The following is a 25,457-nucleotide window of genomic DNA, read 5'->3' as shown; positions in this document are numbered from 1 at the left end:
ATAAAGGGAAAGCAGCTGTTAAATGCATTTCTGTCCTTGTTGCTCTCTTGTGCAGCTGCACCACGAGGCTTCTCTCATCCTGGCAGTGCAGGCAGTGCAGCAGATGCTTTGCTGTGAGCTTCCCCACTTGACTTCCTTCCTGGAGATAGTCCTGGCTTTTGGGGTGAGTCCCAGAAAGTGATTTCCTGTTCTAAGAGATGAAAACAAATCATGTTTCATGATAAAACATCATCCTGGAAGTTTTAGCCATGTTTAATTTGACTTTGCTTTGATCTTTATTGTTATTTATTTATTTATTTATTTGAAGGAATGATTGGCACTGAGGTGAAATCATATTTTGTCTCTCCTTAGAAAAACTTCTGGGCTGTGAGGCTGCTGCTGGACCAGCTGTGCTGTGACGAGCACGTCCTGTGTGGCACTGCCAGCCTGCTGCTGAGGGACCTGAGCCGTGAGGAGGGGACCATGCTGAGAGTGTGAGGGAGCCCTGTGGGCTGCACATCTGGGGATGCACAGCTGGGGATGCACAGCTGGGCTGGAATTCCGTCACTGTGGTTCTGGGGGCAGTGATGTGCTGGGTGTCCGGTTTTCGGCTGTTTGAAGGGCCTGGAAAGGCCCGGGGTGGCCTTGGGGCAGCCGCGTATCAAAGGACGAGAAGAGGCTTCAGTTCTTCTTTCGGTCTCTGTGTTTATTAATTGTTTATCTAAAAGATTTTCTTTCAGCCGACCAGAGCTCTGCTCAGCAGCCAGCCATGAGCACACTGTGCTGCCCTCCGGGCAGCCACCTATCTTTATACCCATTGTTACGTGTACAATATTTATCATTTTTCCCCAATACCATTTATTCTTATTGCCCGGTGCACTTTTAGTAATGACCAATCCCAAAGTGCCACCATCACCACAGAAGATGGAGGAGAAGAAGGAGAAGAAGAAGGACAGGACACGCCCCAATTCCTCCATCTTACTTCTCTAAACCCCCCTGTACAGAAATCCTAAACCCTGTGTCTCACCCTCTAATTAACCAATCCCTTCACCATTCACCCCGGTGAAACCCTCCTGTCCTCATACAGGTGTCGTCTCCTGTGTAGGGTCAAAGTGCAGCCACCAGACACTTCTGGAACATTCCAGGACTCCCAAGCCCCCCAAGGGTGCTCTCGGTGGCACCTCAGTCCTGAGGTGCTGAGATCCCACACTGGGAGAGAGGGGGCAGCTGCTCCCCTCATCCCTGGGGGCAGCTCCTGCCTTGGCTTTGTGGGAATTGGCTGCCCCCAGGTGCCAGAGGGAGCTGCCAGGGCCCCCTCAGCCCTGTGGCTTTGTGGTTTTGTTGTGCAGGTGGCAGAACCTCGGCCCCCAGTACGTGGGGGAGTTCCTGTGCCTGTTCCTCACCTGCAGACACAAGAGGATGCAAGCTGTGGGGCTCTTCAGCCTCAACGTGGTCATTGAGAACCTGCACCTGTGAGTGACTGGGGGTGTCCCATTGTCCTGGGATTGTCCCACTGGGACTGCCCAGGGCCCCTGAAATCATGGAATTGTCCCATTGGGCCAATTGGGTGTCCCATTGTCCTGGGATTGTCCCCCTGGGACTGCCCAGGGCCCCTGAAATCATGGGATTGTCCCATTGGGACTGCCCAGAGCCACCTGAAATCCTGGGATTGTCCTGTTGGGACTATCCAGGGCCACCTGAAATTCTGGGATTGTCCCTTTCTGAGAGTGAGGACTAACCCAGGGTCACCTGAAAGAAATCCTGGGATTGTCCCCCTGGGACTGCCCCAGAGCCACCTGAAATAGGGGCATTGTCCCATTCTGAGAGTGGGGACTGACCCAGAGCCACTTGCAATAAATCCTGGGATTGTCCCATTCTGAGAGTGGGGACTGCCCAGGGCCACCTGAAATCCTGGAATTGTCCCATTGGGACTGCCCAGGGCCACCTGAAATTCTGGGATTGTCCCATTCTGAGAGTGGGGACTAACCCAGAGCCACTTGCAATAAATCCTGAGATTGTCCCACTGGGACTGCCCAGGGCCACCTGAAATTCTGGAATTGTCCCATTCTGAGAGTGGGGACTGCTCCAGAGCCACCTGAAATTCTGGGATTGTCCCCCTGGGACTGCCCCAGAGCCACCTGCAAATCCTGGGGTTCCCCCCAATCATTCTCCTGTAAATCTGGAATCACCCTGGGGCTGGGAGCTGTTGGAATTTTGTGGATTTTTGAGCCGTGCAGAGCCAGGGGTGGGACTGAGTGGGAATTTCTCTCTGTTTCAGGTGTCCCTGGGCCAAGCAGCTCTGCACCTTTTTCCTCGAGTCTGTGAGTACCCCAATATTTATAGGATTTATCAGCAAAGCAGATCCCTGATACCCCTCACCAATCAAACATTGAAATGGTTTTTATATTTAAAAAATATTCCTGAAGGGATCTAACAGTGTTTTGTCTCTTCCCAGGGCTTGGGGCAGCTCCCCTTTGGCACCACAGTTCACCAGGAGGTTTCCAAGTTTGTCAGTGCTTTTGAGAAGCTTTAATTGGGGCCAAATCCTCAGGAATGTTTTTCCAGTTGGTTTTTCATCCAGCCAGTCTCTTCCTGGAGAGTTCCTTGGGTTTGCTTTGGTTGTCACCTCCAGGAAGAGTCAGCTAAAACCTGACTTCCCTGGCTCTGCAATGGGACCAGAGCCACATTTTGGGAGTTTCTTGCAGTTCCACACATTCAGCATTGTTGGAATGGAGTTGTTTGCAGGAGCTGACAAAAGCTCCTGGATGGAGCAGGAGGCAGCAAAGAATTTTTTCCTCCTTTTGGGACACAAACCTTGCAAGAGGCAACTGCTGAGAGGGAAAAGCTTTAATGAAAGCAGGAGAGGGGAGCTGAGAGCTCCCTGTGCAGCAGTTTGGGGTCAGGTGCTGTTTTTGCACAGCTCTGATTTTGGGTTTCATTCTAAACCAAGAGGCTGAAGATAAAACTGAGCTTTATTTTCCTCAGCTGGGGCAGTGGAGAGCTGCTTTTGTTTGGGAATAATCCAGTTTTCAGGCTGGCCTTTCCTTTTCTGCTGAAAATAAGGTTTGGATTGGTGCAGGTGGCATTTCCCACATCCTGAATCCGATGGGAATTTGGGATTCACTGTGACCTGGAGGAGCTCTGCAGGAAAACAAACCCCAATGTGTGCCCAGGGGCACTTTGCACATTTCCACAGGGGTTTGGGGGATCTGCAGCTCTTGTTATCCCAGAGTTCCCAAAAAAATGCACCTGGGTGGAAATCTGATATCTTGTTCATTAAAACTAAGTTCCATTGTTACTTTGACATTTTGAGTGTTTTTTTCTGGTTGTTTACTTGGTTTGGGGTTGGATTTTGTTGTGAGGGCTTGGGGTTTTATTTTTGGCTTTGGTTTCTTTGGGGTTTTTTATATTTATATTTTTTATATAAATTTTTATATTTATATTTTTTATATTGGGGGATTTTTATTGGGTGTTTTGGTCCTGGTTTTTTTAGGGGATTGGGATTTTTGGCTTTGAGGGTTTTTTTGCCTCTTTGGGTTTATTTTGTTGGGGAATGAGATTTTTGGATTTTTTGGGGGGGTTTGGTTTTTAGGAAGTTGAGGGTTTATGGGGTTTTTTAGGAAGTTGAGGGATTTTGGGAGGTTGGGGTTTTTTTAGGATGTTGGGAAGGTGTTGAGGGGTGAGGTTTTTTGGGGGAATTTAGGGGATTTTAGGAAGTTGAGGCATTTTTTGGGGGTTTAGGTTTTTTTTTTTTGGTGGAGTTAAGATTTTCCTTTGATTATTGGGTTTTTTATTTGGGGTTTTTTTTGAAGTTTGAATTTTTTCCTTGGGGTTGGACTGGGCCAGGCTGAGTCTGCTCCAATCCCCCCATGCCAGGACCCCAAAGTGGGAATGGGAGCAGATTGAGGGCAGGGGCTTTGTGTCCCCTTCCAGCCTGGATTTCTCCCCCTGGGAATTCACCTGGAATATGAATTTCACCTGGAAAATCATGAATTTCACCTGGAAAATTGTGAAATTCACCTTGAATATTAATTTCACCCGGAAAATCATGAATTTCACCTGGAAAATGGTGAAATTCACCTCGAATATTATTTTCACCTGGAAAATTGTGGATTTCACCCGGAAAATTGTGAATTTCACCTGGAAAAATGTGAATTTCACCTGGAAAATCATGAATTTCACCTGGAAAATGGGTGAAATCCACCTGGAATATTAATTTCACCTGGAAAATGGTGAATTTCACCTGGAATATCATGAATTTCACCCGGAAAATGGTGAAATTCACCTGGAATATTAATTTCACCTGGAAAATGGTGAATTTCACCTGGAATATCATGAATTTCACCCGGAAAATGGTGAAATTCACCTCGAATATTAATATCACCACTAAAATTGTGGATTTCACCTGGAAAATTGTGAATTTCACCCGGAAAATCATGAATTTCACACGGAAAATCATGAATTTCACCTGGAAAATGGTGAAATTCACCTCGAATATTGATTTCACCTGGAAAATTGTGGATTTCACCTGGAAAATTGTGAATTTCACCTGGAATATCATGAATTTCACGTGGAAAATGGTGAAATTCACCTGGAATATTGTGGATTTCACCAGGAAATAAACATAAACAAGGACAAGAGGAGAAGGAACTCCTCTGAGTTGGATAATTGGGAAAATTCCTTCATGGAAGAGCTGGAGGGGCTGCCTGGGCAGGGTTTGGGACAGGAGTCAGTGGGGATCCACCAAAGGTTGGATTTGGGGATCCTGGATGGAATTTTCCACCCTGAGGCCGCTCCCTCTCCTGTCCCGTGTCACCCCTGGCTGTCCCCTCCTGCAGGAGCTGTGCAGGGCCAGGAATTCCCCCTGATCCCCCTTTGCTGCGGGCTGAGCCCCTTCCCAGCCCCCTCAGCCCCTGCTGGTGCCCTGAATCAGCTCTGGGGATCGGGGTCCCTGTCCCTAAATCAGCTCTGAGGATCGGGGTCCCTGTCCCTGTCCCTAAATCAGCTCTGAGGGTCGGGGTCCCCATCCCTGTCCCCAAATCAGCTCTGAGGATCGGGGTCCCCGTCCTTGTCACTAAATCAGCTCTGAGGATCGGGGTTGGGTCCCTGTCCCCAAATCAGCTCTGAGGATCGGGGTCCCTGTCCTTGTCACTAAATCAGCTCTGAGGATCGGGGTTGGGTCCCTGTCCCCAAATCAGCTCTGAGGATCGGGGTCCCTGTCCCCAAATCAGCTCTGGGGATTGGGGTCCCTGTCCCTGTCCCCAAATCAGCTCTGGGGATTGGGGTCCCCATCCTTGGCCCCAAATCAGCTCTGAGGATTGGGGTTGGGTCCCTGCCCTAAATCAGCTCTGAGGATTGGGGTTGGGTCCCTGCCCTAAATCAGCTCTGAGGATCGGGGTCCCTGTCCTTGGCCCCAAATCAGCTCTGAGGGTCGGGGTCCCTGTCCCCAAATCAGCTCTGAGGATTGGGGTTCCTGCCCCCAAATCAGCTCTGAGGATCGGGGTTGGGTCCCTGTCCCAAATCAGCTCTGAGGGTCGGGGTCCCTGTCCCCAAATCAGCTGTGAGGGTCGGGGTCCCTGTCCCCAAATCAGCTCTGAGGGTCGGGGTCCCTATCCCTAAATCAGCTCTGAGGGTCGGGGTCCCTGTCCCCAAATCAGCTCTGAGGATCGGGGTCCCTGTCCCCAAATCAGCTCAGGATCGGGGTCCCTGTCCCTAAATCAGGTCTGAGGGTCGGGGTCCCCGTCCCTGTCCCCAAATCAGCTCTGAGGATCAGGGTCCCTGTCCCCAAATCAGCTCTGAGAATTGGGGTCCCTGCCCTAAATCAGCTCTGAGGATCGGGGTCCCTGTCCCTGTCCCCAAATCAGCTCTGGGGATCGGGGTCCCTGTCCCCAAATCAGCTCTGAGGGTCGGGGTCCCCGTCCCTGTCCCCAAATCAGCTCTGGGGATCGGGGTCCCCGTCCTTGGCCCCAAATCAGCTCTGAAGATCGAGGTCCCTGTCCCCAAATCAGCTCTGAGGGTCGGGGTCCCTGTCCCTAAATCAGCTCTGAGGGTCGGGGTCCCTGCCCCCAAATCAGCTCTGAGGATCGGGGTCCCTGTCCCCAAATCAGCTCTGAGGATCGGGGTCCCTGTCCCTGTCCCCAAATCAGCTCTGAGGATTGGGGTCCCTGTCCCTAAATCAGCTCAGGATCGGGGTTGGGTCCCTGTCCCTAAATCAGCTCAGGATCGGGGTCCCTGTCCCCAAATCAGCTCTGAGGATTGGGGTTGGGTCCTTTCCTCAAATCAGCTCTGAGGATTGGGGTCCCTGCCCCCAAATCAGCTCTGAGGGTCGGGGTCCCTGTCCCTGTCCCTAAATCAGCTCAGGATCGGGGTTGGGTCCCTGTCCCTAAATCAGCTCAGGATCGGGGTCCCTGTCCCCAAATCAGCTCTGAGGGTTGGGGTCCCTGTCCCTGTCCCCAAATCAGCTCTGAGGATCGGGGTCCCTGTCCCTGTCCCCAAATCAGCTCTGGGGATCGGGGTCCCTGTCCCTGTCCCCAAATCAGCTCTGGGGATCGGGGTCCCTGTCCCTGTCCCCAAATCAGCTCTGAGGGTCGGGGTTGGGTCCCTGCCCAGCTCCCCTGGGCTCACTGGGACATTTCCAGCTGCTCTCCCAGCCCGAAATCCCGGATTTAATCCCGGGACTATGGAAATGGCAGCTTAACAGATATTATCTGCTCGAGAATCGTGCAGAGCCCGGGGAGCTTAATCTGCAAAAACCAAGGGGGGCTGCACCCCAAATCCATGGAATGGGAATGGGAATGGGAATGGGAATGGGAATGGGAATGGGAATGGGAATGGGAATGGGAATGGGAAGGGAAGGGAAGGGGAAGGGGAAGGGGAAGGGAAGGGAAGGGAAGGGAAGGGAAGGGAAGGGAAGGGAAGGGAAGGGAAGGGAAGGGAGCGGAGCCCCTCCTGCTCCTGGCACTTCAGAAGGACACAGAAAACACATCATTTTTTAATAGATTTTAAATATTTTATATAGTTATTTCCTATGTATATCCTATAAGATGTCTCTTTCAGGAAGCCTTTATATTTTTTAATGTCTTTATTTTTGTTTTTATTTTCTATTTTTATTTTATTTATATTTTTATAGTTTTATAATTTTATATTTTTATTTTTTATTCTTTATTTTAATATAAGTTTTTAGTATTTTTACTTTTATTTTCATATAAATTATATAAAATTATAATTATTTTATATATATATTATTATATATATATTATAATTACTTATATATATTTCTATAATAACCTGCTAATTATAGCAGGTTATTATAGAAATATATATATAGAAATATATATATAGAAATATATATATAATTTATATAATATATATAGAAAAATATATATAATTTATATAAATATTGGTGTCTCTTATTTATATTTATATATTTATTTTACTTTTTTCTATTTTATATACTTATTGTTTATGATTTTTAATATTTATATCTATTTTGTGTATATATATTTATATTAGATATATATACATAAATCTAACACGTGTATGTGTGCATATATATGTATTTCTATACATTAAATGTTCTCATAATGAATAAAAGATAATAAATCTGATCTAGAAATTCTATCCTATCTACATAAACACATATGTGTAATATGAATTTATTTTCCACTTCAATTTGATTAAAATTAAAATATAGATTTGATTTTATATATATATAATTTGGTACGTGTAAAAATATATATATATATATAGACATGTACTCTCTTGTCTTTAGATATTATTTAATTTTTTATTATATATAAAATCGTGGGCCTGGATGGTCTTTAAGTTTCCTACCAACCCAAACCATTCCATCTCTTATATATATATATATTTTTTTTTATCAAAAGTAGAATATATATATTCTACTATATAATATTATATATTTACAATATTATTTATATTTATAATATTATTTATAATATAATATATTTCTATTATTATTTATTCTAAAATATTTATAGATATATATATAATCTTAAATATAAATTATAATATTTTAATTTTTTTATTACTTTATATTTATATTCCACCTTCATCTCCTCTCTCCCCCAGGGAATTCTGTCCCTCAGGAATGGGGGAATGGCTCCAGCCCCAGTTATTGGGGTGGGACCAGCCCAGGTGTGATGCAGAGACACAAAATCCAAATTAAATCCAAATTTAAATCCATAATTAATATTAAGTCCATATTTCTATTATTTTATTTCCATAAATATTCTGTATTTATTCCCTGGGGAAGGAGGAGCCCTGGGCCAGGATTTGGGTGGGCTTTGCTGTGTGCAAACCTTGTTTGTTATTTTTAAGCAACAACTTTAACCCCAGGTTTATTTTTAATGCCTTAACAAAGGCAGGGGCGGTCCCACCTCTGATTTTCCGTTGATAATTTTGGCTTTAATCAGCTCCAGCTGTTTGGGAGCTTTTGTCCTTCCCTGCAAACCCCTCATCAATAATTCTGATTAATTCTGATTATTGATGACGCTGCCCTTTCACCTGCCAGGTATTCCATCCCAGCTGCTCCCTTCTGCCGGAAATCCTTTTATTTTCCACTTTTTTAGTTATTCCCAGCCTCTCCAGCTTCGGGAACGGGGAAAAGCCACAAAATCCAGGGGGAGCAGAGGGGGAAAACCGGGACAGGGAGGAGGGAAGGGATGGAGGAAAGGATGAGGGAAAAGATGAAGGAAGGGATGAAGAAAGGGTGAGGGAAAGGATGAAGGGATGAGGGAAGGGATGAAGGAAGAGATGAGGGAAAAGATGAAGAAAGGAATTGGGGAAGGGATGAAAAAAAGGATGAGGGAAAGGGATGAGAAAAAGGATGAAGGCAGGGATTGGGACAGGGATGCAGGAAGGGATCAGGGAAGGGATCCAGGCAAAGATCAGGGCAAGGATCCGAGCAGGGATGAGGGAAGGGATGAAGGAAAGGATGGATCAGGGCAGGGATCAGGTCAGGGATCCCAGCAGGGCTCCAGGGCCTCCCTGGGGATGTCCCCACCCGTCCCCTCCTCCCTGTGCCCCTCAGGACCGGGAGCAGCCGGGATCACCCCAATTCCAGAGCCGGGCCGGGCACCAGGAGCCGCCTCCATCCCGGGCGCTCCAGCGGAGCCAAATCCCCGGGGAGCGGCGGGGGGAGGACTCAGCCGTGATCCCTCGGCACCAGCCGAGCATCCTCACATCATCCCGAGCATCCTCATCATCCCGAGCGTTCGGGGCCGCCGGGAGCCGGGGAGGCTGCGGGAGGAGCGAGGGCAAGGCCAGGGCTGCAGCTGCGGCCCCGTTTCTCTGCTGTCGGTACCCCCAAACCAGGTGCGAGCGGGGATGCGCGGGGTCGGGGCAGCTCCAGGGGAGGGGAAGGGGAAGGGGCTGATCCCGGGAAGGGGAACGGGATGATCCCGGTCCCGGGAAGGGGAAGGGGCTGATCCCGGTCCCGGGGCCGGGAAGGGGCTGATCCCGGTCCTGGGGCTGGGAAGGGGCTGATCCCGGTCCCGGGAAGGGGAAGGGGCTGATCCCGGTCCTGGGCAGGGAAAGGGGCTGATCCCGGGCTGGGGAAGGGGCTGATCCCGGGCAGGGGAAGGGGCTGATCCCGGTCCCGGGCAGGGGAAGGGGCTGATCCCGGTCCCGGCTGCAGCTCCGGGGATGCCAGGCTGGGATGGAGCTGTGCCCAGTCAGGGTCTCACCATTCCCTGCCCGTTCTCCCGCAGCCGGGGCACCCCCGCGGTTCATGGGCTTGGGGACAGGGGAATGTCCCCTTGTGCCACCGGGTTTTGGGGTGGCACGGGGCCCACCCCGCTGTGGGCACCGACTGAGCCCCCTCAGCTGCTGTGCCTCAGTTTCCCCATCACGCTGTCCTTCCCTGGGTCACTGCTGGGGGACAATGGGGTCTGCTCTGTCTGTGCCTCAGTTTCCCCATCACGGTGTCCTTCCCAGGGTCGCTGCTGGGGGACAGTGGGGTGAGGAGTGCAGAGGGGTTTGCTCTGCTCCCCGAATCTGTGCTGGCCGCTCCCTGAGCCGTTTCCAGCGCTCTTGAGGCTGCCCCAAATCCCTCCTGGTCCCTTCAGAGCAGGACAAGGACAAACAGCCCCTTCCCCAGGAGCCTCAGCTGCTCTGAGCCGCTCCCCACCCACATTCCAGTCAAATCTGCCTCGGCCCTGAGTTTTGCATGAGAGGAGCACCGGGCAGCCTTTGCCTCAGCCAACACAGCCCCAAAAGCTCCCAGAGCCCTTGGCTGCTCCTTGAGGGCTTGGGAACCTCCCCAGAGCCTGTCCCAATTACACTTTGGGGTGTAATTGAGGGATCAGGGCAGGACAAGGCACCAAAATCCCCATTCCAGCCCAACGGAGCCCTCGGAGAGCGCGATGGATGAGTGGGATCTCCCACAATGGAAAAAAGAGGTGGAAAGCCTCAAGTACCAGCTGGCCTACAAGAGGGAGATGTCCTCCAAGACCATACCTGAGTGAGTGGGGACTTTTCCTTTCTCCTTTCCTTTCCTTTCTCCTTTCCTCTTTCCTTTCCTTTCTCCTTTCTCCTTTCTCCTTTCCCTTCCCTTCCCTTCCCTTCCTTCCCCATTTTCTCCTTTCCTTTCCTTTCCTTTCCTTTCCTTTCCTTTCCTTTCCTTTCCTTTCCTTTCCTTTCCTTTCCTTTCCTTTCCTTTCCTTTCCTTTCCTTTCCTTTCCTTTCCTTTCCTTTCCTTTCCTTTCCTTTCCTTTCCTTTCCTTTCCTTTCCTTTCCTTTCCTTTCCTTTCCTTTCCTTTCCTTTCCTTTCCCTTCTCCTTTCCTTTCTCCTTCCCTTCCCTTCCCTTCCCTTCCCTTCCCTTCCCTTCCCTTCCTAAACCTTCCCTTCCCTTCATTCTCTATTATCCATAATGCCTAAAAAATCATAAATCTGATCTAGAAATTGTATCCTATCTACATAAACACATATGTGTAATATGAATTGTATTTTGCACTGCATTTTGATTAAAATTATAGATTTTATTTTCTATATAATTTGGTATGTATAAATATATATATACATACAGGCACTCTCTTGTCTTTGTAGATATGATTTATTTTTTTTATTATATATAAAATCGTGGCCCTGGATGGTCTTGAAGGTTCCTACCAACCCAAACTGTTCCATTATTCTCTTTTATATGTGCCTTTTAAAATTAAATATATATATATATATAATATATAATATATAATATATAATATATATAATATAATATATAATATATTATATATTAGATGTTATATGTTATATGTTATATGTTATATATATTTTAGAATATATATTGTATATTATATATTTTATATTATATATATTATATAACATATTATATTATATAACTTATATTATATTATATTATATTATATTATATTATATTATTATATTGTATTTTTATACTGTATATATATATATATATATATGTAATCTCTTTTTAAAATATATATATTCTCCTATATTATATGTTACATTAGAATCTGCCCCCAGTGTGCAGATCCCCCCTTCCCAGAGCTCTCCAAAGCTCGGGATCCTTTAATCCCCAGCTCCCCCCGGGCCGTGCCCGCCCTGGCTCCGCTCTCTGCAGGTTTGTGAAGTGGATCGAGGACGGCATTCCCGAGGATCCCTTCCTGAACCCGGAGCTGATGAAGAACAACCCCTGGGTGGAGAAAGGCAAATGCATCATCCTGTGAGCTGCGTCCCCCTGCAGGGCTCCCGGAGCCCCGGAACCTGAACCAGCCCTGCCTCTGCTCCTCTCTGCTCCTGTAGCTGTAGGAGGGGGTTTAGAAATGGGGAACCCCCCAGGATGGGCAGCCTGGGGGAAAGGAGCAGCAAAGGCTGCCCAGGGCTGTGCTGCAGCTTCATCTCACACCCCTGCCACCCACAACCCGCAGATTTCTGCAACTTGTAAAGAAGCTTTTTATAAACCCCCCCATTTTTAGTGATTTTAGATACTTTTGTACACTGTAGGATATTGCTTCCCAGCAAACCAGGCAGAACCTGGCCCCTCGAGTTTATGTCTGAAATAAACAGAGCAATACTTCACCATCCATTTTTTTAGATCCATTTTATTTCTTCTTTTTTTTTTTTTTTTTAAACAAAATAAGCAGGTAATAAAAAAAGATAATAGCCCAAAATCATGGGCACACACAGAGGCCAGCCATGGGGTTGGAAAGGCAAACCCAGCTGATCCTTCAGCTCCAGCTTCATCTCCAGCTCAGCTCAGCAAGGTCCTGGAGCAGATCCCTGATGTAGGGGTGCCCTAGAGCAGGTCCCTGATGTAGAGGCTCCCCTAGAGCAGGTCCCTGATATAGAAGTGCTCCCCTATAGCAGGTCCCTGATGTAGAAGTGCCCCCCTATAGCAGGTCCCTGATGTAGAAGTGCCCCCCTAGAGCAGGTCTCTGATGTAGAGATGTAGAAGATCCTCTAGAGCAGGTCCCTGATGTAGAAGTGCCCCTCTAGAGCAGGTCTCTGATGTAGAGATGTAGAAGATCCTCTAGAGCAGGTCTCTGATGTAGGGGTGCCCCCCTAGAGCAGGTCTCTGATGTAGAGATGTAGAAGATCCTCTAGAGCAGGTCTCTGATGTAGAGGTTCCTCCTGACAGCGTTGGAGAAGCCCTCGTTGAAGCGGAACCAGACGTCGCTCCTGCCCACGGCCTTTCCCATCTGCAGCTCCAGGCACTCCTCCTTGGAAACCTGGGGGGCTGCAGCAGGAAAATCCACTTGAAAAACCTTCAAACCATCAGCTGTGCCCTGGCTGGAGAGGGGGATTGGGGGAGGCTCTGGAAGGGCAGAGCTGATGCTCCCAAATCCTGGATGCTGCAACCAAAAATTCCCCGCAAATTCGCTTTGGATGGGGCAGAATCCAGGGATGTGCCCACAGGAGCTCCCTGCCAGCTGGGCTGGGCTGGGTTTGTCCCCTGGGGATGGGGATGAGGGACAGGAGCCCCTCTTTGGGAATGGGGAGAGGCCCCAGTGGCACCCAGGGCCACCCTGTCCCTGTGTCACCCACCTGGGGATGGAGCCACCCTGTCCCTGTGCCACCCACCCCATTCTGAGGCCACCCCATCCCTGTGCCACCCACCCAGAGCTCAGGAACACTCTGTCCCTGTGCCACCCACCTGGGGCTGGAGCCACTTTGTCTCTGTGCCACCCACCCAGAGCTCAGGAACACTCTGTCCCTGTGTCACCCAGCCAGTTCTGAGGTCATCCCATCCCTGTGCCACCCACCTGGGGATGGAGCCACCCTGTCCCTGTGCCACCCACCCAGTTCTGTGTCCCTCTGTCACCCACCTGGGGCCTTGGCCGCCTCTTTCCTCTGGAGTGGCCTCCCAAAAAAGTCCAGTTCAGGCTGTGGGGAGCAAGCAGCAGCAATGGGGGTGGCTCTGGGGCACCTGCACTCGCAGCTGCTGCTCAGGGAGGGACAGAACCAGGGCAGGGCTGACCCTGGGCACGGCTCAGGCACCCCAAGAGCAGAGCAGGAGCCAAATGCAAATCCTGCAGGATGGGCCAGAGGCCTGGGAATGCAAACAGCATCCAAATTTGGGGGAAAGGCAAAAGGTGAGGCTCAGGTGGGGTTGTACAGGCAGGAGAGGGCTGGCAGCCGAGCCCTGGAGAGGGGCAGTGCCAGGGAAGGATCCCAGCTCCTCTTGGAGCCCAGGGTGGGATTGTTCCAGAGCAGCTTTTCCAAGCTGCTTTCCCACAGAGCCCAAATCCAGCTATTTCAGCCCAAAATCCCCACAGCCCCTCCCTCCCCCAGCCCTGAAAACTTCCCAGGACACACCCAAAATGTCACCCAGCCCAATTCGTGCCAATCCCAGCGAGGCCTTTACGGGACACATGGAGCTGGGCTGGGCTATTAAAGGAAATGGACTAAAAATCCCAATTGCAGGGGAGCCAGGGAGGGCCTGGCAGCCCAGGAAGGGCTGGGGGGAGGTGGGGCAGGAATTGGGGCAGGAATTGGGGCAGGAACGGGGGCCTGACCTTGTCCTGCAGGGCTGCTCTCCTCACGATGTGCTCCAGGCACTGCTGGTGGTTGGGGGTCCCCGCTGGCTCCTCCCCGGGGCCATTCCCGGGCTCCTGTGGGGAGCACAGAGCTGGGCCAGGCTCCCCTCGGGCTGTCTGAGCTCCAGGACTGGGCACTGAGCTCCTGTCACCCCCCCTGGCCCCATCCCACCCAGGTTGGATTCCAACATCCCAAAGATTTTCCCATCATTTTCTGCCTCCTGGGATCTGCCCCAGCCCCTTTCCCTGGGATTTCACATCCCCACCATGTAAACAAGGAGCCTTCAGAGATGTTTTTGCAGCTTCTCTTTGTCCCACACACCTCCCAGGAGCCTTTCTGCTGCTCCAAGGGGCTCCCAGGGATTAATTATCCCTCTGGCACCAGGGCAGGGCAGGCATCAGCTACACCCAGGGATGTTTCTCCACCTTTTCCACCCCTTCCCATCTTTTCCTGCCTCCAGGAGAGTGGGCAGAGCCACTCCGTTGCTCCTGGGGGCTTTGGGAGCTTTGGAAGTGGCAGCAGCCAGGGAAGAGTTCAGGTACAGGCCAGGTACAAACAGCAGCCAAAAATTCCCACCTAAAATCCCCACCTAAAAATTCCCACTGAAAATTCCCACTGAAAATTCCCACCTCCTCACACCCCTCACTGGAAGGGCTCAAAGCTTCAATTCCCTCCAGAATCCCTGCCAAAAGCTGAGCCCTGCAGCCCAGCCCAGCTGTGCAGGGGAACAGCTGCAGGCAAGGGGGTTAATCCTGGATTTCCAACCCGCAGCTTGGGGAAAAAACACATCCCTGGGCATCTCCTGCACACCCCCAGCCCTGGGGATGCCCACCTGGGCCAGGCTCCGTGCCTCTGTCCTCCTCATCTTCTCCAGCTCGATCTCCCTGGCAATGAGCTGCTTGGCCTGGTAGCTGAGCTGCCTGCGGGCCGGCAGGGCTGGGAAGCGGCACACGGCCTCCACATTCCTGCAGCAGGGAAAACAGGGAACAAACCCCAAAAATCAGCCAGCTCTGGGCAGCCTGAGAGCCCCAGCACCTCCCAGCCCTTCCCCTGGGGCATTCCAGGGGGAACCAACCCCAAAAATCACCCTGTGATTTCACCCTGTGCTCACTCTGGGCAGCCTGAGAGCCCCAGCAGCTCCCAGCCCTGCCCCTGGCTGGTTCCTGCCTCGGTTTCCCCCCGTGCAGGAATGGGAATGGGGACGCAGGAGGGATTAGAGGGGTTTAATCCAGCTTGAAAGCAAAAAGAGGAGATTGGACAGATTGCCCTGAAAAGCTCAGGGGCACAGCACAGCTCAACCTTCAGAGCCACCCCGAGGTGCCCCCCCAGACAGGTTTAATGGGAATCCAGCCAGGAACAGGAATTTGGATCATCAGAGCAGCTGGATTCTTAACAGGCCTGATTCAGTATCCCCAGCAACGAGGAGCCACCAGTCCCTCTGCCAGCTCTGAATATTTCATATTTATCCACTAATTTTCTGCTATTTATCCAATATTTATTCACTATTTATCCACTAATTTGCTGCTATTTACCCACTATTTATTCACTATTTATTCACTATTTATCCACTAATTTTCTGCTATTTATCCACTATTTATCCATTATTTTATTTGCTATTTATTCACTATTTATCCACAATTTAGTCACTACTTATTCACTATTTATTTACTATTTATTCACTATTTATCCACTATTATTGCCCCTAAAATAAAAAGAGCAAAGCCCCGAGTCAGGTGGCTCTGCAGCCACTCAGAAATCAGCTGTCAAACCAATGCTTTTAAAGAAATAAAGGCCAGGTTTTGCTGGTGACATCAGATCTGCTTGGCAGAGCTGCCAGGTGCCACAGGGAGGTGCCCAGGTGGGTGAGCCCTGTCCTGCCACCTCCTGGTGACAGCCACAGGAAGCTGCTCCCTTCCCTTTAATCCCACTAAAGCCAACCCGCTCAGCCCCAGCCCAAGGGAGGGATGGCCCAGCTGATGTGGGGATGGAGCAAAGCCAAAAGTCCCAACTCCTTCCTGAGGATCAGCACAGAATCCTGCAATGGTTTGGGTTGGGAGGGATTTAAAACCATCCAGCTCCAACCCTGACCCCTTCCATGTGCTCCAACTCCCATCCAGCCCTGCCTTGGACACTTCCAGGGCTGGGGCGGCCCCAGATTCTCTGGGAATTCCGTTCCAGGGAAGGATTCTGACTCCCAGTGCCCTCCCCAGCCCCGGCACTCACGGGTCCAGCTTGAAGACGTACTGGCCCTCGGGCAGGCGCTCCTGCAGGTAGGTGAGGTTGTAGGTGAGCATGGTGCTGATGAGCTCAGCCAGCTGCTGCTTCTCCTTCAGGCTGTAGAGCTGCGTGTTCACCTGCCCAGGGGACAGCACAGAGCTTGGAAACCCCAAACAGCCCAGGTCATGTTTTCTGGAAAAATCCATTCACCCAGGATTTCTGTCCTGGGAAGCTGAGAAGGCCTCAGAGAAAAATGAAAACAGGAATGATCTGATTTGCTTCTCCTGTGTTTGGCTGCTTTGGAATGTGTTTGGAGATTGTTTCATTGGTTTCGTGTCAATTGTTTTGACTCAATGGCCAATCACAGTCAGGCTGTGTTGGACTCAGAAAAGAGAGTCCTGAGTTTTTCATTATTATCTTTTAGCCTTCTGTAAGTATGCATTCTCTATTCTTTACTATAGTTTGAGTATAGTTTAGCATAATAATATGATATGATATGGTGTAATGTAATGTAATATAATATAATGTAATGTAATGTAATATAATATAATATAATATAATATAATATAATATAATATAATATAATATAATATAATATAATATAATATAATATAATATAATATAATATAATATAATATAATATATAATTAATATAATATAAATTAGCCTTCTAAGAACATGGAGTCAGATTCATCGTTTTCCTCCCAACAATTTGGGATCCTTTCTCACCCATTTTCTGGGTGAGGAGGGACCCAGATCAAGTTTAGTTCTCTCTTAGGGACACAGAGCAAGGACAGACCCTCTCCAGGGTGGGGGTGACTCTGAGGGCTCCCCAAAGCCCAACCCAGGACCCCTCCACACCGCTGGGCACCTCAACAGTGTCCCCAGCCTCTGCACCAGCCGTGACACCAAACCCAGCCCGGATTTGGGACACAGACCCAGGCTGGCTCCTCAGGGGGGTTCCAGAGGGCTCTGGGGAGCAGGGCAGGGCAGGGGGCACTCACAGGGCGCAGTTTGGGGGCGATGATGTCCAGCAGCAGGCACAGCACGTCCAGCACCAGCGCCTGCTGCCCCGCGCGGCTCCGGGCGCCCGGCGCGATCCCCGACACCATCGACAGCACCAGGTTCTGCATCTGGCCCAGCTTGGCCGCGGCCTGGGGACAGCACGGGGTGGGGTGGGATGTGACAGCCTGTCCCCAAAGCCCAGCTCTTTCCAATAACCCCTCCCTTGCCCCTGCTGAGTGCTGTCCCTCAATCTCGGCATTTCAGCAAGGGCATTGTGTGATTGGTGAAGTTCAAAAGATGCCTCTCAGCCATCATTGGGCCATCCAGGTGTCATTTGTCCCCTGAGACTTCCCTGGTTGGTGGGATCCCCACCCCTTCCCTCCCCCTCAGGTTAAAAACACACAGCAACCACGCGGTTCTGTGGGAGCTGTTGCTGCATTCAGAGGCCTGTGGGCCAGAATAAAGCTCTGGATCAAACCCTCCAGCAGAGCCGACTCCTTTCCTTCACCTTGCCTAAAGCCTCTCTGCTAGAGGTAAACCTGAGCTCCTGCATGCCTGGACTTGTCCCAAGAACCCAGCTGCAGCATCCAGCCAGCCAAAGGTGTCTCTGAGGTAAAACACCACAAACCCAGCCAGCCAAAGGTGTCTCTGGGGTGAAACCACCACACATCCAACTAGACAAAGGTGTCTCTCGGGTGAAACCAAACACATCCAGCCAGCCAAAGGTGTTTCTGAGGAGAAACACCACACATCCAGCCAGCCAAAAGTGTCTCTGAGGTGAAACCACCACACATCCAGCCAGCCAAAAGTGCCTCTGGGTGAAACACCACACATCCAGCCAGCCAAAGGTATCTCTGAGGTGAAACCACCACAAATCCAACCAGCCAAAGGTGTCTCTGGGTGAAACACCACACACATCCAGCCAGCCAAAGGTGTTTCTGAGGTGAAAACACCACACATCCAACCAGCCAAAAGTGTCTCTGAGGTGAAACACCACACATCCAGCCAGCCAAAGGTGTCTGTGGGGTAAAACACCACACATCCAGCTAGACAAAGGTGTCTGAGGAGAAACACCACACATCCAGCCAGCCAAAAGTGTCTGTGGGGTGAAACCAAACACATCCAGCCAGCCAAAGGTGTCTCTGGGTGAAACACCACACATCCAGCCAGCCAAAAGCGTCTCTGAGGTAAAACACCACACATCCAGCTAGACAAAGGTGTCTGAGGTGAAACACCACACATCCAGCCAGCCAAAGGTGTCTGTGGGGTGAAACCACCACAAATCCAGCCAGCCAAAGGTGTCTCTGGGTGAAACACCACACATCCAGCCAGCCAAAGGTGTTTCTGAGGTGAAAACACCACACATCCAGCCAGCCAAAGGTGTCTCTGGGGTAAAACACCACACATCCAGCCAGCCAAAGGTATCTCTGAGGTAAAACACCACACATCCAGCCAGCCGAAAGTGTCTCTGGGTGAAACACCACACATCCAGTCAGCCAAAGGTGTTTCTGAGGTAAAACACCACACATCCAGCCAGCCAAAGGTGTCTGTGGGGTAAAACACCATACATCCAGCTAGACAAAGGTGTCTGTGGGGTAAAACACCACACATCCAGCTGGACAAAGGTGTCTGAGGTGAAACACCACACATCCAGCCAGCCAAAGGTGTCTCTGGGTGAAACACCACACATCCAGCCAGCCAAAGGTGTCTGTGGGGTAAAACACCACACATCCAGCTAGACAAAGGTGTCTGAGGTGAAACACCACATATCCAGCCAGCCAAAAGTGTCTGTGGGGTGAAACCAAACACATCCAGCCAGCCAAAGGTGCCTCTGGGTGAAACACCACACATCCAGCCAGCCAAAGGTGTCTCTGAGGTGAAACCACCACAGCTGCCACCCTTGGTCAAGCAGCAAGGGCCAGGCCAGCCCGGGCATGTTCCATCCAGGAATATTGGTAATTAACCCCAATACACAGGGACCCTCAGGGGTGTCCTGCAGGCACAGGGCTGGCTGTCAGAGCCCCGCTGCACTCACCTCGGGCTGGCTGCTGGGGTAGGCCAGGCGGGGCACGGCGGCGGCGGCGAAGAGCAGGTGGAAGGCCACGGGCAGGAAGGGCAGGTAGCGCAGCAGCTGGAAGCTCTGGGCCTGCAGCACGGCCCTGCCCAGCAGGTCACAGAAGCCCAGCCACTCCAGGGCCAGGCACACGGAGCCCAGGCTGGAATCCCGCACCTTCATGTTCAGGAAGTTCTCAAACAGGCCCTGCAGGGGAGTGTGGGATCAGGTGGAGCTCACCTGGATGGGGGTCTGAGCCTCCCTCCAGCCCCCCTGGCTGCTCTCACCTGGGCCAGCTTCTCCTGCTCCCCCGAGGAGATGGAGAGGTGCAGGATGTGGTGGAAGCGGTGGGAGGAGGAATTGAAGCCCCCAGGGTGGGACAGGTCCTCGTCCCCCAGCTGGAGCTGGGCTGGCAGAGAGGGGTCCATTCCTATCCTGTGCCTGGGGGAGCCCAAAGGGGAGAGCTCAGGGTTTGGGTTTCCCAGGGCTGGAGGAATACAAAGCACCTGGAATGGTTTTAAACTGAGAGGAAAGGTTTAGAAGGAATATTGGGAAGGAATATTCCCTGGGAGGGTGGGCAGGCCCTGGCACAGGTGCCCAGGGAAGCTGTGGCTGCCCCTGGATCCCTGGCAGTGCCCAAGCCAGGCTGGGCAGGGTGTGGAGCACCCTGGGACAGTGGGAGGTGGCACTGGATGTGCCCTGAGGTCCCTTCCAACTCAAACCACTCCAGGATTCTATGATGGACACAAATCCCCTGAAGAAGCTGCTCTCCAGGACCTTGCAGGTCTCCCTTGAACACTTCCATGGATGGGGCAGCCACAGCTTCTCTGGGCAATTGGATCACCACCCCCAAGCACCCAACAATGTAAAAACCCCCTCCTCCTACCTCTGGGGCTTGGGCAGCTGGAAGATCTCCTGCCAGATGGAGAAGAGCCCCTTGTTCTGGTCCTTCAGGCCAATCCTCATGGTCTGCACCATCTGCACACTCAGCTCCTTCTGCCCTCGGCCGTGCAGGAACTGCAGCAGGAGCCAGGGATGGAGGGGATGGGGATCCCAAAGCCCTTGGGAACAGCTGGACACAGCCACCCCCCTCTTCCTCCACGGGTAGGGCTCAAAACACCCCAGGGGACCGGGAGATGCTTCAGGATGTGACTGGAAGGGATTTTTGTCCCCTCTGTCCCTGTATGAGCCTGAAGCTGCAGCAGAAACGTGGGCCATGCCATGTCCTGATGGCCATGCCCATGTCCCCAGGGCCATTGCTGTGTCCTGATGCCCATCCCTGTGTCCCTAGGACCATCCCCATGTCCCCAGATCCATGACCGTGTTCTGATGGCCATCCCCATGTCCTGATGGCCACGCCCATGTCCCCAAGGCCCTGACAGTGTTCCCAGAGCTCTCCCCATGTCCTCAAGGCCCTGACAGTGTCCCCAGAGCCCTCTCCATGTCCCCAAGCCCCTGACAGTGTCCCCAGGGCTCTCCCTCTGTCCCCAGAGCCCCGGCAGTGTCCCCAAGGCCCCGGCAGTGTCCCCAGAGCTCTCCCTGTGTCCCCAAGGCCCCGGCAGTGTCCCCAAGGCCCCGGCAGTGTCCCCAGCACCTGCAGGGTGTTGATGCAGGAGCGGATGTCGCTGTCGGTTTTCTCGCAGAGCGCCAGCAGCGCGCCCGTGTCCGCGCGCATTCCCTGCCGGAGCGCGATCTGGGGACAGACAGGGCTCAGCGGGGAGGGGACAGCGAGCCAGGGGGACAGGGGACAGGGCCCTGGGGGAGCACAGACCTCGCTGAGGCGCTGGGCCAGGCGGGAGGGCGCGGTGCGGGGGAAGCTGAGCAGGAAGGATTGCTGCCGCAGCGGGCGCAGCGCGGGCACGAACCTGGGGAGGGAAACAGGGGGATGAGAGGGCCCAGCAGGGAATTCCCTCCTTAATTCTGGAATTACTGAGGTTGGGAAAGACCTCCCAGAGCGTCGAGTCCAATCATTCTCCCAGCAGTGCCAAGTCACCGTGAAATGATGTCCCCAAATGCCACATCCACACAGCTTTGAAATCCCCTCAGGGATGGGGACGCCACCTCTGCCCTGAGCAGCCTGGACCAACCAACACCTGGCTGTCCTTTCCAGGAAGGAATTCTCCCAAATATCCAATTTAAACTTTCCCTCAGGCCGTTCCCTCTCCTCCTGTTCCCTGGAGCACAGCCCTGGCTGTCCCCTCCTGTCAGGAGCTGTGCAGAGCCACAAGGTCCCCTCTGATCCCCCTTTGCTCCAGGCTGAGCCCCTTTCCCACCTCCCTCAGGGATTCTTCAGCCCCTTCCCAGCTCCCTCAGGAATTCTCCAGATCCTTTCCAGCTCCCTCAGGAATTCTCCAGCCCCTTCCCAGCTCCCTCAGGAATTCTCCAGATCCTTCCCAGCCCCCTCAGGAATTCTCCAGATCCTTCCCAGCCCCCTCAGGAATTCTCCAGCCCCTTCCCAGCCCCCTCAGGAATTCTCCAGCCCCTTCCCAGCTCCCTCAGGGATTCTCCAGCCCCTCCCCAGCTCCATTCCTTTCCCTGCACACCCTCCAGCCCCTCAATGTGAGGAGCCCAAACCAACCCCAGGACTTGAGGAGCTGCACTCAGACACTCCCAGCAGTCACCTCCTGTCTGGGGGCAGGGTTTGGTGTCCCTGTCCCCCCTCCTGGGCAGGTGACACTCACTGGTCATTGCAGATGCAGATGATGGGCCGGAGCAGGAGCCCCCCCTCGCGTCGCCGCCGCCGCCCCGCGCCCGCCTCACCCTCGCCGTCCTTCCTCTGGATGATGGACAGCAGGACGTTGATGGAGGCCTGGGGGGAAGGAAACGGGACGGGAGGGATGGGTTCCTGCTCGTGGAGCGCTGGGGGAGCTGTTACTGGGGTGGTGTTTGAGGGGCCGGTGCTCACCGCGGGCGCGCCGTCGATCTCGTCGATGATGAGGCAGTTGGGCCTCTCGTGGGAGCCCAGCACCGACCTCATCTGGGTGGCAGCTTCAATCCTGGTCTGGAACACCTCGGGGCTGCGGTCATCGCTGCGAGGGGACACGGGGACAGGTGACTTTGGGCGTGGGGACACGGCCGGCATCGTCCCTGGGGCAGCATCACCTCAGAACAGCATCACCCCTGGGACAGCACCATCACTTCCAGAGCAGCATCACCACCAGCATCGTGTCCAGAACAGCATCATCTCCACAACAGCATCATCATCTCCAGAGCAGCACAACCTCCACAGCACCATCACCTCCAGAACAGCACCACCTCCATGCCACCATCACCTTCAAAACACCATCACCTCCAGAGCACCACCGCCTCCACAATAGCATCACCATCACCTCCAGCATCACCCCTGGGACTGCATCACCTCCAGAGCAGCACAACCTCCACAGCACCATCACCTTCAGAACAGCATCACCTCCATAACAGCATCACCATCACCTCCAGCATGACCCCAGGGACTGCATCACCTCCAGAACATCTCCACCTCTGGGACACCATCACTTCCAGAACAGCATCACTTCCAGCATCGCCCCCAGGCCACCATCATCTCCAGTATCACCTGCCCTCTTCTGTGGTCAGGGCATGGGCTCACCTGGCACCCAGGGGCTCACCTGGCATTCATCTCCACAGCGTTGTACCCCGCGTGCCTGGCGATGACGTGGGCCAGCGTGGTCTTGCCCAGGCCAGGGGGCCCACAGAGCAGGGCCACCTGTGGCGCAGAGAGAAGGTCACCCCTGGAGAGCTTCCTCCTCAGAGGGGACAATGCTGCTCCTCAGCTGGAGGCAGCACAGGGAGCCACAGCCGCGTCCCCTGTTGCCCACCTTGTGTTTGGGTCTCTTGTGCTGGTCCAGCTCGGCCTCCAGCATCTCCTCGGTGAGCTGCACCTTGGTTTTCCACTTGTTGGGATGTTCCTTGGCATGGCTGAGGGGGGGATTGGCTGCAGGGTTGGGCTTGGGCTTCTTGCCAGCCTTGTCCTTGCCGAACACCACCGTGTCCCACAGCTTGAGCCACTTGAGCAGGCAGCGGTTGGTGTACTGCAGGGAAGCAGGGAAAATCCATGGAACCTGGGGAAAGCCAGCTGGGGCAGAGGAAAGCTCTCCTTCATGGGGGAGGCTGCTCAGGGTTCCACCTGGCACCTCCCTGGGACAAGGTGGGGACATTTCCCTTCCCAGCTCAGCCCCCATCCCTCAGGAAAGCTGGGTGAGTCACACCAGCCCCATCCCTGCTGGCCCTGCTCTCTCTTGGCTCAACTCAGCAATTCCCAGCACGTCCAATTCCCTACAAAACTTCTAACAATCCCCAGAACAATTCAAAATATCCACCAATTTCTAATTAAAATCCTCTCAATCTTTTTTGTCTCATTTTGGTGACATTCCATAGGTTTATCTGCCAGAACACCCCCAGCTTCCAGTGCAAAGCTGCCATCCCAAGCTCCCAGGACTGCTCCCAGGCAGAGCAGCACAGACACAGCCCCCCAAGCCAGTGCTTCCAAAGGCAATTCCTGATCCCAGGGCATGACCCCACTCATGCCAAGCCCCCCCTTGTCCCAGCACCTCACATCATCACTGAGCAGCTCCATGTAGCGCTGGGGGGTGAACTTGTCCACCCAGAGGCAGTGGGATGCAGGCTCCTCCTGGGCTGCTGGGGCTGTGTCCATGCTGGGATCCGGGCTCTCGGTGCTGGCCTCGCTCCCCAGGCAGCTGCAGCATGGAATTGAGGTACCCCAAAGCACCCCAGCAGTCAGGGCAGGGTGGGAACTGCACACAGACCCCCCAGGCTGGGGGTAATGAGGGCAAAAAGGCCCCTCTGCTTGCAGGTCCCCCATAATCTGATTGTGAGGGAGACAAATCTAGCAGCAAGGCAGGGATTGGGGAGGGATTTCACGCCAGCACCTCACCTGTTGATGATCTCTGTCAGCTGCTGGGAGGCCTCCAGAACCCGCCTGCGACGCTTGAGCACAAACACAGAGGGGTCACGGCTGGGGACAGGGGTTTGGGAGCCAGCCCTGTGGCCAGCAGGGGTGCCAGGGACTCAGGGGAAGGGCAGGGACATGCGGTACCTCCTCAGCCACCTGCTCCTTCAGGTAGGAGAAGGGCACCCCCAGCAAGTGGAGCGGCCTGCGAGCGTTCCAGCCCAGGGAATCCGGGAGCTGCAGGGACACAGCACGGCCAGCGCCCGCCTGAGCCACCTGGAGGCCACCGAGGAGCAAAGCCGACCTTCAGACCCCTCCTCACCTCCAGCCCTGTCCTGCAGGGATCATCCCTCAGCACCAGGAAGACCCTGGTGCCCTGGGTGGATGTCACATTGATGTAATCCTCCAGGATGGGGGGTCTCCTCAGGACCCTCTTCTTTTCCAAGGGTGGTGTGGTCTGCATGGGGACCATTCCACTCATGTCCAGCTGGTTCGAGCTGGAAAACACCAAAATTCTTAAGCAGGAGAAGGGCTCTTCCCCTCTCTCCTGTTACAAATGGGGTTCAGCGTGGCCAACCTGGTATCGTGGGGAGCCAGAGGTGCATCTGGGCCACCATCCCAGGGGACATCCGGAGCCAGCTCATCGTCCCCACCGAAATCGAGCTTCTTAACAGCTTCCAGGCGCTGCCGCTTCGGCTTCGGGGCTGGAGCAGGAGGAGAGCATCACTCACTGACGGACGGTGGTACCCAGGGATGCTCCAGCACCCGGCACCGCTCGGGATGGGGAACAGGGGCAGCAGCACCCGGGGAACCGGGTCAAACCTACTGCGAGGCTCGGCTGCTGCCGGGGACACGGCGGGGACACAGTCCCGGTCCCTCTTCTTGGCGCCGGTGCCGCCGGGAGAGTCCCCGGGGAGGTCGGGCTGCTCCGGCGGCTGCCGCTTGCTCCGGAACTGCGATGTTTTGGGGCCGGCGGGTGGGGACGGCTCATCTGCAAGAGGGGTCACACCACGGTGCCGGTCACCGGAGGGGACCCGCGGCGGGACGGGCACACACGGGCGCGCAAAGCACGGTCCTGCCCGCTCCCTCCCTCCGCCGCCTCCCGTCCAGAGCCGCAGCAGCGCCCACCTCCCAGCTCGGCCAGCACCTCCAGCTCGTCGGCGAAGCGCTCGTAGTAGCCATCGTCAGGCCCGTCCTCGGGCCCATCCTCGGCGCTCGCCATGCGCCGCTCCCGCCCCGCCGCCGCCGCCACCGGCCCCGCGCCCGCCGCGCTTCCGCCC

General features: G+C 53.3%; 3 protein-coding genes across 8 annotated transcripts in view; 2 read left to right on the top strand and 1 right to left on the bottom strand.

Moving 5' to 3' along the window:
* LOC102070796 (uncharacterized) overlaps positions 1 to 3,264 on the top strand; it is a 34,473-nt gene extending 31,209 nt beyond the window's left edge. For all 3 annotated transcript variants that reach the window (XM_074552849.1, XM_074552850.1, XM_074552851.1), the window contains 5 exons: positions 56 to 163; positions 352 to 473; positions 1,329 to 1,451; positions 2,258 to 2,300; positions 2,435 to 3,264. In XM_074552849.1, coding sequence (XP_074408950.1) covers positions 56 to 163; positions 352 to 473; positions 1,329 to 1,451; positions 2,258 to 2,300; positions 2,435 to 2,512 — 474 coding nt within the window. In that variant the 3' untranslated portion in view covers positions 2,513 to 3,264. The remainder of the gene's footprint in view (positions 1 to 55; positions 164 to 351; positions 474 to 1,328; positions 1,452 to 2,257; positions 2,301 to 2,434) is intronic.
* Positions 3,265 to 8,935: 5,671 nt separating this feature from the next.
* Positions 8,936 to 12,034, top strand: GNG13 (G protein subunit gamma 13). Of its 2 annotated transcripts, XM_074552844.1 has the most exons (3): positions 8,936 to 9,315; positions 10,340 to 10,462; positions 11,580 to 12,034. In XM_074552844.1, the coding sequence occupies exons 1-3, from the start codon at positions 8,936 to 8,938 to the stop codon at positions 11,683 to 11,685; spliced, it is 609 nt and encodes a 202-aa protein (XP_074408945.1). In that variant the 3' UTR covers positions 11,686 to 12,034. The 2 variants fall into 2 exon arrangements, with proteins under 2 accessions (XP_074408945.1, XP_074408946.1); XM_074552845.1 differs by lacking the exon at positions 8,936 to 9,315 and having other exon boundaries at positions 9,550 to 10,462.
* Positions 12,035 to 12,346: 312 nt separating this feature from the next.
* CHTF18 (chromosome transmission fidelity factor 18) lies at positions 12,347 to 25,443 on the bottom strand. 3 transcript variants are annotated; one of them, XM_074552843.1, is made up of 23 exons: positions 25,306 to 25,443; positions 25,004 to 25,168; positions 24,755 to 24,881; positions 24,500 to 24,674; positions 24,325 to 24,414; positions 24,163 to 24,215; positions 23,824 to 23,965; positions 23,087 to 23,299; positions 22,877 to 22,974; positions 22,177 to 22,300; positions 21,953 to 22,080; positions 21,043 to 21,136; positions 20,866 to 20,964; positions 20,158 to 20,288; positions 19,559 to 19,712; positions 19,254 to 19,478; positions 17,218 to 17,367; positions 16,220 to 16,350; positions 14,829 to 14,961; positions 13,975 to 14,070; positions 13,285 to 13,342; positions 12,545 to 12,695; positions 12,347 to 12,442 (listed from the first exon to the last, which is right to left on the bottom strand). In XM_074552843.1, exons 1-22 carry the CDS (start codon positions 25,397 to 25,399, stop codon positions 12,559 to 12,561), a joined length of 2,817 nt encoding a protein of 938 aa, XP_074408944.1. In that variant the 5' UTR covers positions 25,400 to 25,443; the 3' UTR covers positions 12,347 to 12,442; positions 12,545 to 12,558. The 3 variants fall into 3 exon arrangements, with proteins under 3 accessions (XP_074408944.1, XP_074408943.1, XP_074408942.1); XM_074552842.1 differs by having other exon boundaries at positions 12,351 to 12,427; positions 12,530 to 12,695; XM_074552841.1 differs by having other exon boundaries at positions 12,352 to 12,497; positions 12,530 to 12,695.
* Positions 25,444 to 25,457: the final 14 nt, after the last annotated feature.

The sequence above is a fragment of the Zonotrichia albicollis genome, chromosome 16 (genome assembly GCF_047830755.1).
Source record: "Zonotrichia albicollis isolate bZonAlb1 chromosome 16, bZonAlb1.hap1, whole genome shotgun sequence".
In the NCBI taxonomy this organism is placed as follows: Eukaryota; Metazoa; Chordata; class Aves; order Passeriformes; family Passerellidae; genus Zonotrichia; species Zonotrichia albicollis.
Note: the sequence above shows the minus strand (reverse complement) of the source record. Positions and strands in the feature narration are given on the sequence as shown.

Coding starts and splice junctions, on each gene's coding strand:
- GNG13 (XM_074552844.1), top strand. CDS start 8,936: ATGGATCAGGGCAGGGATCAGGTCAGGGATCCCAGCAGGGCTCCAGGG. Junction 9,316..10,339: donor TGTCGGTACCCCCAAACCAG/GTGCGAGCGGGG, acceptor TCCCCATTCCAG/CCCAACGGAGCCCTCGGAGA. Junction 10,463..11,579: donor TCCTCCAAGACCATACCTGA/GTGAGTGGGGAC, acceptor CGCTCTCTGCAG/GTTTGTGAAGTGGATCGAGG.
- CHTF18 (XM_074552843.1), bottom strand. CDS start 25,399: ATGGCGAGCGCCGAGGATGGGCCCGAGGACGGGCCTGACGATGGCTAC. Junction 24,882..25,003: donor GGCAGCAGCCGAGCCTCGCA/GTAGGTTTGACC, acceptor CTCCTGCTCCAG/CCCCGAAGCCGAAGCGGCAG. Junction 23,300..23,823: donor TGGAGCTGCTCAGTGATGAT/GTGAGGTGCTGG, acceptor GCTTCCCTGCAG/TACACCAACCGCTGCCTGCT.